At 39.9% G+C, this 18267-nt stretch overlaps 1 protein-coding gene across 12 annotated transcripts in view; it reads left to right on the plus strand.

The window, feature by feature from the left end:
- The window catches only part of LOC131682681 (neurotrimin-like), a 174525-nt gene that overhangs the window by 50499 nt on the left and 105759 nt on the right, over positions 1-18267 (plus strand). For 11 of the 12 annotated variants that reach the window (XM_058964358.1, XM_058964365.1, XM_058964364.1 and 8 more), the window contains one exon: positions 17248-17351. The exons of the other annotated variant lie outside the window; for it this stretch is intronic. In XM_058964358.1, the coding sequence (XP_058820341.1) occupies positions 17248-17351 (104 nt within the window). The remainder of the gene's footprint in view (positions 1-17247; positions 17352-18267) is intronic. 12 annotated transcript variants of the gene reach the window in all.

Here is an 18267-nt window from a genome sequence, read left to right on the forward strand (position 1 = left end):
ACAGTGATACACCATGCTTAGTTAACTGAAGGAACGCAAATCAAAATAGGGCACGCATGTTCAAAGATCGTATTTTATGTACAGTCCGTTCAACCGACCACCGCGAAACGCCATTCGATACGTTGTTTCATCCATTCAACCACCAATAGGTACCGCTCAAATACGTTTCTCCCGTAAATAGCATTCCCTTTCGGCTGAAGTTATTATTTTAATTGAAGCTGGTTTTGTTTTATTAAGCAGACCGTTCAATCAGCTAATAAGCTTAATTTTCCGGATCTCAAGCTGTGAGTACCAATTTTCAATTACATTTATTCGTCCATGTGTGTGATCTGATTTCATGGTTAGCTTGGTGCTGGCTAGAGATAGTATGTAACATGCTCTAAACAGCAACAGTATGTATTCGCGGATCGGACTAATTTCGGAGCGGTCGTTATATGACGCCGCTTTTTGCACATGCAGAGGAATGGTAGCAACTACCCTGGAATGTTAGCACAATATGCATACATAAATGCACACCGATGGGGCTTTTGAATCTCTAACATAGAAGGACGTCAAATGCCATCATAGATCCCTGGGGGGTTGGGGTTCGATTTAATTCTGTGCAGGGCATTAGATGGACACTAGTTATTTCTACTGACTTATTTGTGATCCTAAAATTATATTCTACAATCAAAAAGGTTAAAACAGCAAATTTGATGAGACATTTGATATTTAGAGTACCAGATTCTCCTATTACCAATATGGAACATTAAAACATCATTGTCCAGCACCGAAAGCGTATCGAATTGTATATGTTTCGAAATCGGTCAGCTTCGGAGGTTTGCAGTTGGACTGAATCAGAGAGATTCACATCATTAATTACGTGTGTGCCAGGAAAAATACTGTGATTACCTGATAATTACAAAGAGACTTACATTGTTTGGATGAACATTAAAATTATATCTCGACTACATTTCTACGCCTCTAATTTTCATGGTTGTGGTTCATGGTTCATGGAATCAAAATTTGCGTAGGTGTCACGAGTCAACCTAGTTGCAGTTTGGCTTTCGATAATGCAAGCAATTTGATACTACGTACGTAACTTGATTTCTATTGCTCAGGTCGCCATGAAAATGGGGTTGTTAAACATTATTGACCATATTTAAAATACAGTAAAGACCCGTTTTTATCAACCCCTTGGTGAATTTTAAGCTGGTAAAACGGGGACATTGACAAAATCGGGACATATTTTTCTGTTTCTTTTTAATAAACCGAAGCTCTTAAAATATTTTTCTTTAGTCCCTAGATATAGCCTCACAACCTTTTCTGATTATTTAATTTAAATTTCCCTTAAGGGGATCTAATGGCGCAAAATTAAAAAAATCCATATTATGGATCTTTAAGATTAAAAAAATATGCTCAAGAAAGGATTTACTCGGAATCAACTTGGTTCGTCTGCTAGAGCCCATCAAACTACCAACTATCAATTTTCATATAGGGCTGACAATATCGGGTTTAAAAGCTGATAAAATTTGGGGTAGACAAAATCGGGGGCTGATAAAATCGGATGCTGATAAAATCGGGCCTTCACTGTATATGCAATAGACTGGTTCAATTTTTGACTTTTAGCTTCACCAGGCTCTACTGATTCCTTTTATGACCCTTAGTAATTGTGCAAATTTTGGTACCGATCGGTTGTGTCTACGGATCCTCCAAAAAATTCAAAGTATATATGGAAAAATCACCTCATCAATCAATTCATGAGAACACTATATATTTTTAAAGGTATTCTTCTACTGAACACATTCGTGGAACATTGTAAGTTTGTGAAAACTCGCTAAGAAAAGTTATTAACCAAAGAAGCAGCATGACTTTAAAACAAGTGGATTTTATTTTTAATCATAGCAACCCTGTTTGAATAGCTGCATCTGCCGTACGCGAGCGGTGGGTGGCAGGTCTAGTTTGTATAACGATGGAGGTATTCAAACAGGGCTACTATGATTTATAATAAAATCCATTTGTGTCATCGAAGTTCATCTTATACTACGTTTACACTACAGAGTTTAAACATGTTATAATAATTATCAACAAGAAAAATGTCATCAAGATAGCGTTAAAACACGTTTTAACTCGTAGTGTGAACGTAGTATTATGCTGATTTCGGTTTTAGATCTGAGTCGCCCTAGGTTCGCTCTAATATTTACCAAATCCATACAAAAGTGACAGCTCAGAGCGAACCTAGAGCGACTCTGCTCTAAAAACGAAATCAGCATTATTGTCGTAAAAGACAATAAATAGGAACGTTCTAGCAATCTGTCGTGATCACCGTGGAAGCACATGGGATGTCAGGGTAAAGGTTTCTAGTTTACTTGAGGCCTCATGAACAACTACATAGTATAAGTCAGTATGGATCCAAACCATTCATTTTGCTAATATGTTGGTATTGCAAAGGTAATTTTATTTTACTTCCCGTGGAGAACTCGATACCTAACTGGAGGGTCCAAGCAGACAAAGTGTCCAATGTATCTTGCAATGGTCCTTGCAAATCGACGGCTTTGGGACCTGCAACAGAGCCGTCATCTGCAAGCTGTCTTAGTGTGCAGGAATTGACAAGACATTCGTCAATGTTATACACGTAAAAGTTGTAGAGAAGGGGGCTTAGACAGGAGCTCTGGGGAAGACACATGCAGCTAATTCGTGATGTCGACAAATCACCATGCGAAAAATGCATGTGTTTTTCAGACAGCAAGTTTGGCAAAAAGTTGTTTAGAGTCGGTGAAAGACCATGCTGGTACAGCTTCTCAGAAAGAATTTTCAAAGAAACTGATTCAAAAGCCCCCTTTATATCTAGGAAAACTGATGCGATCTGCTCTTTGCTAGCTTAAGCCATTTGAATTTCTATTGGGAGCAACGCAAGACAGTCGTTCGTCCCTTTGCCTTTGCCGAAACCAAATTGTGTATCCGACAGTAAGCCATTTGCTTCAACCCATGTGTCGAGCGAAATAAGATCATTTTCTCGAATAAATTTCGGATGCGGGATATCATTGCACTTAAGCCAGTGAAATTACTGGAGTGCAAACGTTTGCATTCAGAATCAGTTGCGACTGATGCTGAATGCAAACGCTTGCACTCCAGTATTTTCATTGGCTTAACCTTCCGGAAGTCGAGCTTATGGCCCACTGAACAAGCAGCCGCTGGTGCCCTAAGACGATTTCGCTAGATTTTCAGAGTAGCGTGCACTAGCGCGACTGCCGGAAGGTTAAGTACGTTTGCGTTAGCTTAAAGGTGCTATTTTTTCATTGTTTTACATTTTGAATTTCTTAAAACTAGGAAGTTACACATTTCAATGTTATTTTGTTTTATATAATGAACCTAAAAAAACTTGCAGCTTGCTAATTTACACATATACAAGAGGAGATAATATAATATTCGTAAGATTAGGGGGGCGGGTCATTTTGTGTGTTCTTTGTATAGTAATTCACTTTATGATTTTTAGAAGGGAGATTGTTGGAGCAATTGATTATAAACTAAGCGGAACATTTTACAAGCTTAATAACTAGAAATAACTAGAGGGAGTGGTTCAATTTTATTAAGATTAGGGGGAATTAATTAAGACTATTTTAAAGTAGTGGTACTGTTGGGCATTTATCAACGAGATTAAATATTGATCAACTAAAACTAGAAAATAAGGGGCACATAAGTTTTGGAAAGATATTCAAGGGGAAGAAGGGGGGGGGCGTGAAATCATACATCTGTGTATCAGAGACATGGGAGAGAGGGTGGACAACACTGACGGGTGAGGGGGGGGGGGGGGGGGTAGATATAAACTTTCAGTTTCCGGCATCGGGAATCAACGGCCAGGATTACAGATTCGGACGGATGCATCATGTATTGGGACGCCGGGCGGTCTTCCTCGAGCCGGCAGGGGTTTCTCCAGACGATTTCGTAGTACCGCTAAGATACGGATCGGAAACAAACCGCGTTGCGCGTGTGGTCTCGTGTTGTTGGGTCATTCGACAGATGCTTTGTCTCGTCTTGGAGTCGCATCAGACCATCGTTGGGGTACGGTAGGCGGAAGAGGGCACTTCTGGGAATGATAAGAGAAAAGATAGGGGCCGTTAAATTTCGATATTGATGGTTTTTATGAACGTGTATATAAGGAACATGTAGAGAATATCGCGGCTTGCTAGTACATCTCGAACTGGGGCGTTGGGTGATCTTCCTCGGGCCCGAAGGGAATGGAATAGTTGAGATCTGGCAGAACAGTACTTGGCGCATGCCCAGACAATATGTTCGATCTCGTGATAACCGTTGCCACAAGTGCAGATACAGCTATCCGCGAGCCCAATACACCGGAGATGAGCGTCCAGCGTGTAGTGATTGGATATGAGGCGAGACATCACGCGGATGAAATCCAGACCCACATCTATCCTCCTGAACCAAGGTTTCGTCGATACCTTAGGGATTATCGAGTGTAGCCACCTTCCCAGCTCACCATTGCTCCATGAAGTTTGCCAATTTTCGAGGGTTCTCTGATGAGTAATACTGAAAAATTCGCTGAAGCTAATTGGTCTTTCATATATGTCACCTTGCAAAGCGCCCGCCTTAGCTAAAGAGTCCGCTTCTTTATTACCTGGAATGGAGCAGTGCGAGGGCAGTGTTGCTGAAAGAGCGAGAAGCCTCCTCGTTCGCCTGCAAGCGCGGGATTCACACTGTATGCACCCTACTGCTGTACGCACGTTTTCGAAGAACTCTCAAATATGTGTCATCCAGCAGGAGCGGGAATTATTTTTGAGTCGTGTGAATTATCTTCCTTAGCAGTGTATCACTCGCACTCTTGTCGCCATAAGCACCCGCCTAAAGAGTCCACTTCTTCATTACGTGGGCTGGAGCAATGCGAGGGAACCCAAACTGAGGTAATCTTGTACGATCTTACAGACAAAGCACGCAGGCGCTAATTTTCCCCAGAAAATATGGAATGTGCTTTCTAGGTTTCATTGAACGGAGAGTCTGGATTGAGCTGAGGCTATCCGAGACAAAAAAGTAATGATCGGTGGGCCAATAATCAATGATCCTAAGGCTATACTGAATAGCAGCAAGTTCTGCGACGTAAACTGAAGCTTATGGATGTGTCGAAGGATACAGTTGAATCAGAATCATGGAGGAGATTGACACGTTTGGGATAACACGAAGAAGGATTGATATTTTGTGCCATGTAATCGAAGTACAAGGACATTAATCGGGTTTGACAATAGAGCTCGACAAGCCTTTCGAAATTTGCAATTACTAACGGGTTTAAGATATCGCATCGGATGAGCAATCGATATGAGAGGTTCCAAAATCGATTTTTCAGCGGAAGGAGCCCGCCAGAACTTCTCATCGTATGTGTCGAGTGCATGCAACCCAAAGCAATACGCAAACAACAATATTCGGATTGGATTCGCTCTAGTTTGATGAAATGTATGTTCGCAGCGGAGCGGAAACAGAAACTCCCGTACTCCATCACCGACAATATTGTTGTTTGGCACAGCCTGATCAGGTCTCCTGGGTGGGCACCCCACCATGTTCCGATTATTGTACGGAGAAAGTTGATCCTTTGTTGGCACTTCTGTTTCAGATACCTAATGTGACATCCCCAGGTTCCTTTAGAGTCGAACCAGACCCCGAGATATTTGAAAGTCGGAACCTGCGCAATAGTTTGACCCATTAATTGAAGCTGTAGTTGCGCTGGTTCACGCTTCCTTGAAAATACGACCAGCTCGGTTTCTCCGTGGGGAACTCGATACCCAGATAGACAAATTGTCCAAGGTATCTTGCAATGGTCCTTGCAGATCGACAGCTTTGGGACCTGTAATAGAGACCACACCGTCATCTGCAAGCTGCCTTAGCGTGCAGGAATTGACAAGACATTCGTCAATGTCATTCACGTAAAAGTTATGGAGAAGGGGGCTTAGACATGAGCCCTGGGGAAGACCCATATAGCTAATTCGTGATGTCGATAAATCACCATGCGAAAAATGCATATATTTTTCAGACAGCAAGTTTAGCAAAAAGTTGTTTAGTGTCGGTGAAAGACCATGCTGGTGCAGCTTCTCAGAAAGAATTTTGATAGAAAATGAATCACAAGCCCCCTTTATATCTAGGAAAACTGATGCCATTTGCTCTTTGCTAGCATAAGCCATTTGAATTTCTGTTGAGAGTAACGCAAGACAATCGTTCGTCCCTTTTCCTGGTTTTTGAATGGCGATGACCTTCACTTGCCTCCAGTCATGAGGGAAGATATTACCTCAAGAAACTTATTAAATAAATTCAACAAGCGTCTCTTAGCAGAGTCTGGCAGATTATTTAACAGGTTAAATTTGATTCTGTCTGGCCCTGGGGCTTTATTGTTACATGACAAGAGAGCAAGTGAGAACTCCACCATCGAAAACGGTGTTTCGTTCGCGTTATCGTGAGGGGACGCGGCACGGTAGATCTTCTGTGCCGGGCGGAGTCCAGACAAACCTTCTTGGCAAAATCGAATATCCAACAGTTTGAATATTCCACGCTCTCGTTAGTACTGTTTCGGTTTCGTAAGCGCCGGGCCGTACTCCAAAGGGTGCTCATCGATGTTTCTCTCGTTAGTCCGTCGACGAACCGGCGCCAGTAGCTAAGTTTTTTGGCTTTCATCAAACTCTTCATGCGCGTTTTCGTCATTGCGTACTGTCGGTAGCTAACTGGCAGCCCGTCGTCCCTGAAGATCTTATACGCAGCGGCCTTCTCCGCGTACACGTCCGAGCACTCTTTGTCCCACCATGGATTGGGAGGACGCCCGCGTGAGTTCGCGTCTGGTACTCGTTTAGTCTGAGCTTGAATCGCGGTATCGAGAATCAAGACAGCCAGGAACCCGTACTCTTTCTCCGGAGGAAGCTCTTGAGTGCATTTAATGCGAAACATTGATTGTATTCGGAGGCCCTGAACCGTTAGCAATATTAATTATTATTGGCAGATGGTCGCTGCCGTGGGGATCATGATCCCCAAAAGTACTCCTCCGTAAGAGTCTTCTCGATCCAAGCGAATAATATTAAAATCGTGGAAGTGTAGGGTTATTTCTGAAGTGAGCCATGTCTCGCATAGGGCAAATGCATCGCATTTCAAATTATTTAGTAAGATTTTAAACGAATCGATTTTCGGGATAATGCTTCTGCAATTCCACTTTAGAACAATGATTAAATCCGTGACCTCGTTCGATGAATTAGCCATCGAAGGATACAATCGCTGAAAGGAGGGGCCATTTCGCAGTGAACTGCATTAAGAATGTTTTTACTGCGGGGAGAAAGCTTATCAAGATGCTTTTAAGGGGGTCAGCCATATTTAAAGCTGCAAGAATACGGTCCACAGTGTCAGAGAAATTTATTAAGTCAGCGTAGTTTTCTTTCTCTGGCTGAGATATGGGAACACTTGGGATTTTTGATGTTCCTGGTAGTGCTGGGAACTCCTTTTCTGAGCTCAGGTTACTGAGACCGGGAGCGACTTGCAGGGCCGTCGAGAGCCGCACAGGGCCCCAAGGCTTGTATTACTGCCGGGCCCTTTTAAACCTATGTTATCTAGTGCAGTATGAGTTAGTATCTCTTCAGCCATGTGAAACTCGTGAGTCCGTTTCTATTAGACTCCGGTTGACTCATATTGCCACATCTACAGATAGCGTGCCAGACAGGCGAATTTCGACACCTTCTTATTCCGCGGTGTCAAAATAAGGTAAATTTGCCATAGTTATTAGTTTTTAAATTTGTGGGTATTCAGGAATCAGTAGCGTCTGGCTCAAATGGCGCATTCCCCATGTAGATCGGAGATCTTTGCCTTGCCATGAATCTTTTTTTCATCGTGTCCGTGATGGGAAGGATTGGGGAAGTGTTAAGGTTAGGGTAAGGAAAATAGGATGTGGAGGTGCTACAATAGCAGGAATAATACTTCCAACCCACGGAGGGATTTAGAATTTGTATTTTAACAGTGATTGGATATATTTCGTTTCGCGAAACAAACGCTTCTGTCTGGTCTGGAACATAATCAGCACGCTATGTCTAACATCTTTAGCTCCATTTGTACTTTTAATTATAGATCTTAAGGAATGTCTCGAAAAGTAAATAGGAATATATTTTGACTGCAATAGGTCACTTTCTCCTTGTCATCGTCACTCGACACAGTAGCTTGGAACATAATATTTTGCCTCTACTGTGCGGACAAAGTAACATGTGGATTGATTTACAGCGCTAATTCGTTAGTTGGGTCACGACTGCACCCCCAACTAGCAAATCGTATCCGTTAATTGGGGCAACTGACAGATGACAAAAATTACCCAAGGAACACGCTGATTTTTTGTTTTCTTTCAATCAAAAACAAACAGAAATATTTTACGTTTCACAAAAGTTGGCTGTTTCCTTCCAGTTTAACGGACCACTTCAAAATAAACTGTGAATATTTACTTACTGCATATAACGATTTTTTGCACCGTATATACGGCGCTGACGGCATTCAAATCACTTCAATACCTAAAATAGAGCATAGAAAATATTTTAAAATGAATACAAAATTAATTAATTCATTATTAGCAAAGATATCCTGTCCAGAAAACTAAAGGCCTAGTATAGATTGCAATGCCATATTATTACATGACGCCGCAATTTTCTGGGCAGTTTATCTAAGCCTCTACCAAATAAATAGTACTCAACTCACCTTGATCCCTTTGTGACACCCAATGAAAGCTCTTCAAGTCAGCAGAATCCATCAAAAAGGCCCTTGAATCGGAATTTCCTGTCCGAAAGTTCTATGAAAGTAACCTTTTGTTTACATTCATATCGGCAACACTATGGAATTTGTCAAAGTTAGCGCGCACTGTGTGCATTTTGTTGTAATGTGGTCAGAATTCAATATTGAATCCTTTGAGATATAAATTTCGAAACATTATTAACTTTATACATGGACCAATGCATCGACAGTACATTTTGTCATGAAAAAACAATTTTGAAGCGTATTTTTTCGATTTACGTTCAACTAATGAATGAAACATGCTGACATATTTGACCATTCATGGTTGTTCGTTTGTTACAGTGTGAAAACACGTTTCATAAAAATTATATCCCATGGCCATCTACCCATAGTTTCACTTATTTGTTGACACACTTTCATCGCTGTCAAACGGTTTATCTAGTGAGCTAATTGAAAAGGGATTATATCAAAGTTATGGAACCGATGCGGCAAAACATGAACAAATGCATTTGCCGGTATTTCTGGTTCTAGTAAAACTCTATATTCAATGGTGAATAAAGATACCAAAAGTAGTATATAATCGAAACTTATGCATGAGGCAGACATCATTTGTCTCTAAAGAACATTTGCAATGTAGCCAATCGTTTTTTGGAGTGCCTAAATTTGTAATAGAATATTTTTTTACATTCAGTCTAATAACTGATTGCAACCGTCGTAAGGTAATAATGATCGCATCCGGCGATGGTATGTGAAAAATATATTACAGTCTTCGGTAGAAGTGTGATGAAGAGTTATGTTACTTATTGAAGAGAAAAAGCAAGTTATTCAACTACCAACGTATATACGCCAACGAACGACAAACCCGATGATATGAAAGGGAGTTCAACAAACGTGTAGACATGATGTACGAAGAGTACATAAAACATGGTGTGAAGCTAATCAGCGGGGTGGAAAATGCAAAGGTCGGTAGGGAAGAATTTTTTCGCCTAGTTATTGGTGATGAGAGTCTCCCCAGAACCACCGACGACAGCGTAAACGTCAATATTGCAGCAGGCAGAAAAATGGCTATGTGTAATACTTAGTACAACAAAATATTCGGAAACGCATTTGTAGACATCCAAATGGTGAAACGTGTTTTCAAAACAACCAGGTTTTGACAAATGGTTATTTCGTTGATGTCGTCGATGTTAGTATCTTCCAAAAATCGTCGATTCTAACCATGATGTGCTGGGAGAGAATTATTTACATGCTTGGTCAAACAGTGACTGTTGAATCAGGATGCTGCTAAAGAATATGTTGAAAAGCTCAACGAACGAATAATTGAGCTACTAATAAGAGATAAACTAAACACAGCAAGGTATCAGGTTCACGAGGCGGTCTACTACAGCCACAAAGTGTTAAAAATACAAAAGGGCATCTGTGGAACGGCTGGATCAACGTTGAATGACCAATAGCGACAAACGAGAAAATCCAGACTGTGAGTCGAATGCTTGCAGCGGCTACACAGGCAACTTACACATTCAAGTGAAAGCCGGTATAAAATTTTATCGATGTAAGAAGGGGTACTTCGAGAAAAAAAATTCGAAGTACGAGGTAAGCTTTTGCTGGAAAGATTTGCAAAAATTTTACGGGACTATTTTCAGCACAAAAAAGAAAAGTTCTGTGGGATCAGATAGGATCAGGATGAGAAATCTGTTATCAAATTAAACAAAGACAACTGCCAGCGGTTGTCATAGAATGGGCAATCAAATAGAGAATGAAAACACAGAAAAAGGATTGTTGATGAAAAACAGTTTATGAATCTACCCTCGCTAGAAGAAGTTGAAAATATTGCGATAACATGTTTGACAATAAAATGATATCAGTTTATAAGGTATCAAATGAGTAGAACGTAGAGATAAGCATTGCGTTACAAAAGAAACGAAATCACATCTGATCATAAGCCATTTTTCAACTAGATTGCTAGTTGAATAGTTTTACAAATATCTTTTATAACAATAAATGGTTACAATTTTTTTAAATTACTAGATATATGACGGTGAAAAAACGTTTATAAAAATTAGGTAGCCAAATGATAATTTGAATACAACAGAGGCTGTATAAAACTTACCTCCTCTCTACAGCAAAGAGTGTTTCATAAGAATATTTTTTACTGTACACTCGATGGCAAATTCTACAAAAAATCCTTATCGACGCACTAAATTCACCAGACCTTTTATTTTTTAGATATTTCCTCTTCTTCAAAAAAAACTTTGCTGTCGGTTGTAATATTCTAGTCAAAGCACTGACTGGACATTGTAAACTCAAATATCACAAGTTTCCTACTCAGCGTGCTGAGTATTATTTGTGTGACAGTGAATTCGATTACGGAACTTCAAATCTTTTGATATGTAATTGCTCTACAATAACGCAATTACGTAATCGGATTTTTGGTTCTATATACATACACAAACTTTTGTACAGGAAGCTAGTAAGGATATGCTATAGTTCCTAACCCAGTGTGGCAAAGAGCTATAGGCTTTGTCAGTAGGGTTAATTATTCCTCCGGGAATGAAGAATTCATGCTGTTTACTGTTTTGTGTTGATTGTATTGTGTTGTCATTTTCCATTCCCCTTCCTTTTGTCTCCTTTCCCTTCTTATTAGGAATCTTATAAGGGGACAAGGCTGGGCACAAATCTTCGAATAACATGGGGTGCGTACCAATCGAGTCAATATATACTGATTCCAATTTAACGATCAGTAATAAAATAAAGATTGTCTCATCCAAAAGGGCAGAGTTCTGCTGTTTCTTTGCGTGTACCTGTCATACCATCTATTCCGTGTATCGTTACCTTGCCTTGTATAAATCCGAAAAATCTAATATAAAACTAATGGCACTATCATAATAAATGAGCCACAAGATGTTTTTACCAGTTCCAGTTACGCAGTACTCAAATTATAGGATATAATCTTATTTTTGCACACCGATTTTGTTGTTGAGCATGTTGAGAACGTTAGTGAAAAACGACTTTTTCAAATGAAACGCTAGATTTTTGTTTGACTTGTCTTGTCAACGCAATCAAAGTAACCAACAGTGTTCCTGGAATATTTTCACTTTCAACACATTATTTTCCATTGAAGTGGTCCCTTAAAGTTATTTTTTGTTACAAAGTATGCCATTAGTGTTCTTTTTGTCATCAATTATTTTTTGATAAATTAGAACATAAAACAGGAAATGGGTACACCGTCGGAAAAAAGCCGATAAAGCACAAACATACTACGTTGCCACTAGCTAAAAACCTTCAAAAGTTAGTAAACTAACCTCTCTGCGACACAAACTAAATGATGCTGAATGGAAGAAGCGAAATATTTAGCACATTTATTTCACTAAAACATTCCGGAATATGAATTCAAAAAATAAAATTCCATTGAATTTCAAAGTATGCTTTTTTCCTAGATCGCCACAGAAATCAACCAATAAGCCACTTGAAATCAATGACATTCAAATGTTAATCAGTTTCTGACTTTCAGTTTTGATATAAGAGTGTCACCCATCTAGCGAACAGCCCAACTAGCGAACAGCCCAACTAACGAATTTGCGCTTATTTGCTGGTAGCGGTGGAGCAGTTTTTGGATTTTGTTGTAAGCAAATTGAGAAGATAGCAGATGCAGTTCAAAATTCTCGTTTAAAATTATCAAATCGAAAAGATTTTCTATTTACATAAGCAAGCTGCGAGAATATTTGGGATGCGACAAAAATATAGACATAGAACACAGTAATCAGACGCAAATAAAACAACTGTGAGCACAGTAGACAATTGATCACTGCTGCTATTGCATCAGTTCTGATTTGATTTCTTTATTTCGCACATTATAATTGGGTTCTTATAGACATCACACGCATCTTTAGTGAGACACAAAATCATCGTTCTATCTCAACACAATGCATTTTTAGAGGGAAAATAGTAGTACGTGATATAACAATACAAAAATATAAAAATTAACCATTTTATTCTACGGTTAGTTAAGCTCAGTCTATCTTCTCATCTCGCCCAGAGTAGAAACTAAAAATCGTACCGCTATAGATACACGGTAAAAACGACTGAAGACGAATTGTGTTGCTATTGATTTTTGGAAATGTCCTGTAAGATCAGCTACTCGAGAAGTGAAACAATCACTAAACGTGTAGAGATACGTTTACATGAATTATCTCCACATACCCCTGACATCGTGATTAACAAATTTATGTCAAGATACGGAGAAGTGCTTTTCATAACAGTTGAAACTTCGCATTTTCCCGGGTGTCCCTAACGTTGTTCTTATGGTGAGAATGCTTCCGCACAAACCAACTACTTCGTACGTAACCATTTTATGCGGATCAACCGAAAATGGGACGTTTCATCAGACAACACTGATTAATGATTATGCACCCGTGGAAGATTCGTATGCACGAATTCTGCAAAAAGACACTACACCACTTTGTGCAAAAGAACAAAAAGCTCTCCTGCTATAACCGTAAACAGCACACCGTTATCTAGTGCCAACCCAAAAACGGCTTCAAAATCAATATCTACGGCTCTGACAGGAACAAAAATTCACTCAACAACAATCACTCCCAGTATCTCCACGTCAACAACTAGCAAAGAAGCGAACGAGGAAGAGGACGGATGCGTTTGTCCGTGCGCTCGCATTCCTGTTTGACGCTCTATTGCTTTCTTCGAACATACTTTGAATTGGCTTCTCAATTTCTCCACTATCAAATAAAGTTTGCATTTTTTACGCTTCCATAATTTACAATAATTTAATAAGACGAATGATTACAAAGAAATTATTATTGATATTTTTATTGCTCCTCTATGAATACCGGACGTGTTCGCCCATCAACCAGGTAAAAACGCGGGCCCCTAAATGCGACCCGGGCCCCAGGGCAATTGCCCTGGATGATCCCCCCTCTCATCGGGCCTGGCGACTTGCTTCGGTTTTGCACCAGTACTTCCTTGAGTAGTTTTAGGGGGGCCATGAAGAGACACCTTCTGGCCTTTACGACGAAGCTTGGGAGAGAAAATGTTACTCCTTTTTCTATTGCTTCTAGGCACAGCAGAAGATGTTCCCTCATGGGGTTCGTCACAGTTGCCTTCGTCAGTAGACAAGTTGGTATAGATGTTCGTAGAGACAGGTGGCGTAGTTATCTTAAGCATTTCTGCAAAACATCCCTTAGAGCGTCTCTGAAGGGAACTCTTAAGATTGACCTCGCGCTGTTTGTACGCGGGCCATGAAGGGAGATCATATGGGTTTCCCCCACAGTAGAGACACTTTTCGACATCTCTACCACAGGAATCATCCGCATGATTCCCACCGCATTTCCCACAACGGGCTTTATTGCTACAATGGGAGGCTGTGTGCCCCAGTTGTTTGCAATTAGTACAGTTCATTACCCGCGGCACAAAGAGGCGAACAGGTAGATGAACCTTGTCAAAGAGGAGGAAGAATTTGGGTAGAGCAGAACCGGCGAAGGTCACCCGATAAGAGTCTGAGTTGACATATATTTTCTTTCCGTCAGCTGCGACTGATGCTGAATGCAAACGTTTGCACTCCAGTATTTTCACTGGATTAAGCATGGGGTCTTTAAAACAGCCATTCCCTTATTCTAGCAGGACCTCACAATTCAGACTCGAATCGGAAATGACCCCACTGACTTCAACCCTGCTAGCTAGAATATACACCCTGTACTCCTTCGTAAAGAGCCCGTATCCAGCAATATCATTTGCCTGATTTAAACTGTTAACAACCACCCGAAGGTTATCAGGGCGAATTTTCGATATTTCTGTTACGACCGAATACCAATCCGTCAGAACTCGAGAAATCTGCAACATATTCAAACACCTTTTATCTTTGGTCCGAAAGAAGATCACGAATGGCCTGGTGGTCGAGCTTGGATATACTTTGAGCCGGGCAGCCGATTTTGTTTCGGCGCCCATCTCACCTTGAGATGAACCGCCGTCAGGGGAAGTCATTTTTGCACCGGCCATTTGCCCAGTGCACGTTAGTAGGAGAACCAAGGAGGGGAAACGTAAAATAATACTTAACGGTATCCAAACGGCTTACTAGAAGCACACTGCTTCACTGGTCACTAGCCGGCTAACGGTACTCAGAAACAGAAACACGAACGAAGGGAAAAAGCACTGAAACCTCGACGAGGTGGATAGTGCGCAAGAAAACTATGAGCGCGGATAGGGCTCTTGCTACACACACAGTCAAAGCATCTGTTGGGCACACATTGCATGTTTACGTTCCATGCAGCAAGTTAAAAGTTCGAGCAAAATGATATTCTTCTCAACAATAAATCCACCCAGTTCCATAATAATAATCTGTGATTATATGGCAATAAACACAAAGGATTATTTGAAGATTTTTACATATAAACTCGCGTTTAGAACGTGTGTAGTTGATGGTTGCAAAAAGGACAATCGTGAAGAGGAAGTATGGTTTCGCTTTTCGCTGGCGTTTAATTGTCCAGAACTGCTCGGTGCAATCGTAGGGAAATGTACAATACTAAATGTACTGAAGTAGACCGACTTGGTATCAAACCAAATTTTCCAAACCCAAGCATGTAAACGTAAGAAACATTTGGTTTGCTCCTGTGGAATCTACTGACACTTCAGATATCATATTTGTTCACCTATAAAAATAAAACTTATATTTTTTGCAAATTACATTTTTCAAATATGCATTGAAATAGCATAAAATTTCACCCTACTATTTATGATAAGAAAGCCAAATTCAACATGTTTAAAACTTGTATCAGGGAATGGGAGTACGGGTAAAGGGTTTCAGTATGAAAAAACACTTTATTTTGCGATTTTTTTAGAAATTTAACTGAAGCGAATCGAGCAAAACTTTTGAAAAAATATCTCGAAGACTCAACGTAGGGGTTAGGTATTTTTTACAAAAAAATGTATATGCAAAGATTGAAATAAATCGGTTCAGTAGTCTTTGAATGGCAGTTAACACTTCAAGTCGTGTTTTTTCAAAGACGTTCTACGAAAAGCTTCACCTCCGACACGCTTGTTGATATTTTTGCATAGAAAAATTACAGCATGTTAATGAAATGAAATATTATAATGTACAAGTTTTGATTAATTCGCTTCACTCAAATTTCTAAAAAATCGCAAAAAGTGTTTTCTTTATACCGAAACCCTTACCCCGCCCCCTTGAGTCGTATAGGCCTTAAAACCTTTCAAGTCTAGAAGCTTTTTTGTATGCATAAAGTCTCGATGCACAAGATATTTCACAAATTTGAAATAAAAACCATTTTTTTCTGCAAAAATCTTTTGGAATGCTCGTTGTTTCCATGGGTATGAAGCATAGCATTGGCAATGCTTTACTTATTTTGTCCGCGTATCCGGTTCAAACGATAGAAAACATTATGTCACGCAATGAATATTTAATTGTGATTCCTATAATACATTACATTTTCTCATATTTGCTCTTAAAATTGTGAATTAAATATTTAAAATAAATCAATCTATCCGCTCCATATACATTATATGCAACTGTCATTTTTGCCTGCCCAACGGCTCACCAATACATATGCGCTCTGCAAGCACCCTATTAGCACTATTCTTTGTCGCTACACACTGTACGGACTGGAAACAAAACACTTGTGTCTCGACCGAGCGCTCGAAGACTCGAAGAAGAATGGTCACACATACTTATATGTTTACACATGATCACACTTTATCACACATACACAACACATTTGAATGAAAAACTTTGACCAAACGAAAATAAAAAAAGGAGTGTCGCTCTTGCCCCTTTGGGTGTCGGTCTTACCCGCAGCATTTTTAAAATGCCACTTTTCCCCATTTTATGGAAACCAATAATTTTTAATGAATTCATTTAAAAAAACTCTGAAAAAAGTATATAAGGTTAAGAACCTTCTAAACAAGAATCATACACAGACTATACAATTTTAGGAGCTTTGTGGAATATTAGAAAAACGATTACGCATAGGGTGTCGGTCTTGCCTCCGATTCCCCTACGTTATTTTAGTGAAAGACGGCAGAACCATTTTAAGATCGAGTACCACGTGCTCCCAATAGCCTGTCAATGTTCACCAGCTGCAAACCGGATATGTCAACTAATGTCGATTATCATTAGTATTCTTTTTAGCTTCGATATAACCAGCAGCGGGTCAATCGCCGATGTTGGGGCGAAAATGCTGTGGCCAGTTTTGATTAAATTATTCGACGGTGCTTTAATTGATCTGCATGCTTCGGTACGGGGTGGTTTCGCACCCGAGGGATAGCGGCATCGCCAAAACCGACTGACATCGCTGCTGCTAACATGGTTTTATTTGCATAGATACGCGTACGTTGCCCACTACGGGAATAGTGAATAATAAATATAGTCTGCAGTCTGGCATGAGTTGATATGATATGAGTTTTAATAATTTAAATCTTTACAAAATAAGGAAAATCTGCTCTGTACTGTACTATTGTCAAATGAAAGCTACAGCTTCGTGCTTATTCTCTCTTTTACAGTAATCACAGATCCAAAGTTCAGCGCACCTATTGCGAACGTGACGGCAGCCGTTGGACGAGAAGCAACACTCACATGTGTAGTTCATGATCTAGGTGCATATAAGGTTTGATATTTTATTATAGTTTTTTCGACTACTAGTTTGTGATGATAAGAACTTTTATCTGTTTTCGATTATTTTCTAGTAGAATGCCCTATGTAGGTGTTTGTCGGTTTTAAACTTAGTACCATAAGCGCCAGTCCGTGTCCGGCTACTACTATTTTTTGACCAACATTTGATCCAAATGTGCCTGCATTAATGTCTGAGAGAAATATCGTGTGACTACGTTGTACGTTCACCTTATTTTCTAAGGATAACTTTTTTTTATTCAACGATGTTTCTCGAAATGTGGAAGTCCGCGTATTTGTTCGTTTGTTATGGTAGTTTAGAATAACTTTTTATAATCAAACAAACTGCACCAAATTTTCAGCGTTTGTTTCAATGCTTAATCAACGATGTTTCTGGAAACCCAATTTTTGTCATATAAACCAATTTTTATACTTTTGTCACTTTTTATGGAGTCGTGTCACTGTGTGGTAGCACGATTCTGTGTGTATGAACTCTATGTTCGCACCAAGCGTTTGGTCATACTGCCTTTACCTAGAGTTTTTCAACAGCAACAGTGTTTCTCAATACTCGATCAGTCAGTTTTAGGGGTTCAAACCCCTCCCATGAGGGTTTTGAATTACTTTTAAAAATTTATTAACTTCCTTTTCAGGGATGAAATTATATAGTGAGCCGTGTCATTCGAGTTCGATCACTCTTGAAACAAGTCGTTGAAAAAACCAAGGAAGAAACCCCACGAAGGTGGCTGGAAAGGGATGTAAGTTATGTTGGTCGGCATCTCCGGGCCGGTTCACATTTCGGCTTGTTTCGATATTAGCACTAGTTGTGAGTAGATCAGCTACACAGCAAAGGTCGGTCACCGGGCTAGCAACGGGATCTAAGGATAAAGCATGATGTCAAAGAAAATCGAGATATC

The sequence above is a fragment of the Topomyia yanbarensis genome, chromosome 2 (assembly GCF_030247195.1).
Source record: "Topomyia yanbarensis strain Yona2022 chromosome 2, ASM3024719v1, whole genome shotgun sequence".
In the NCBI taxonomy this organism is placed as follows: domain Eukaryota; kingdom Metazoa; phylum Arthropoda; class Insecta; order Diptera; family Culicidae; genus Topomyia; species Topomyia yanbarensis.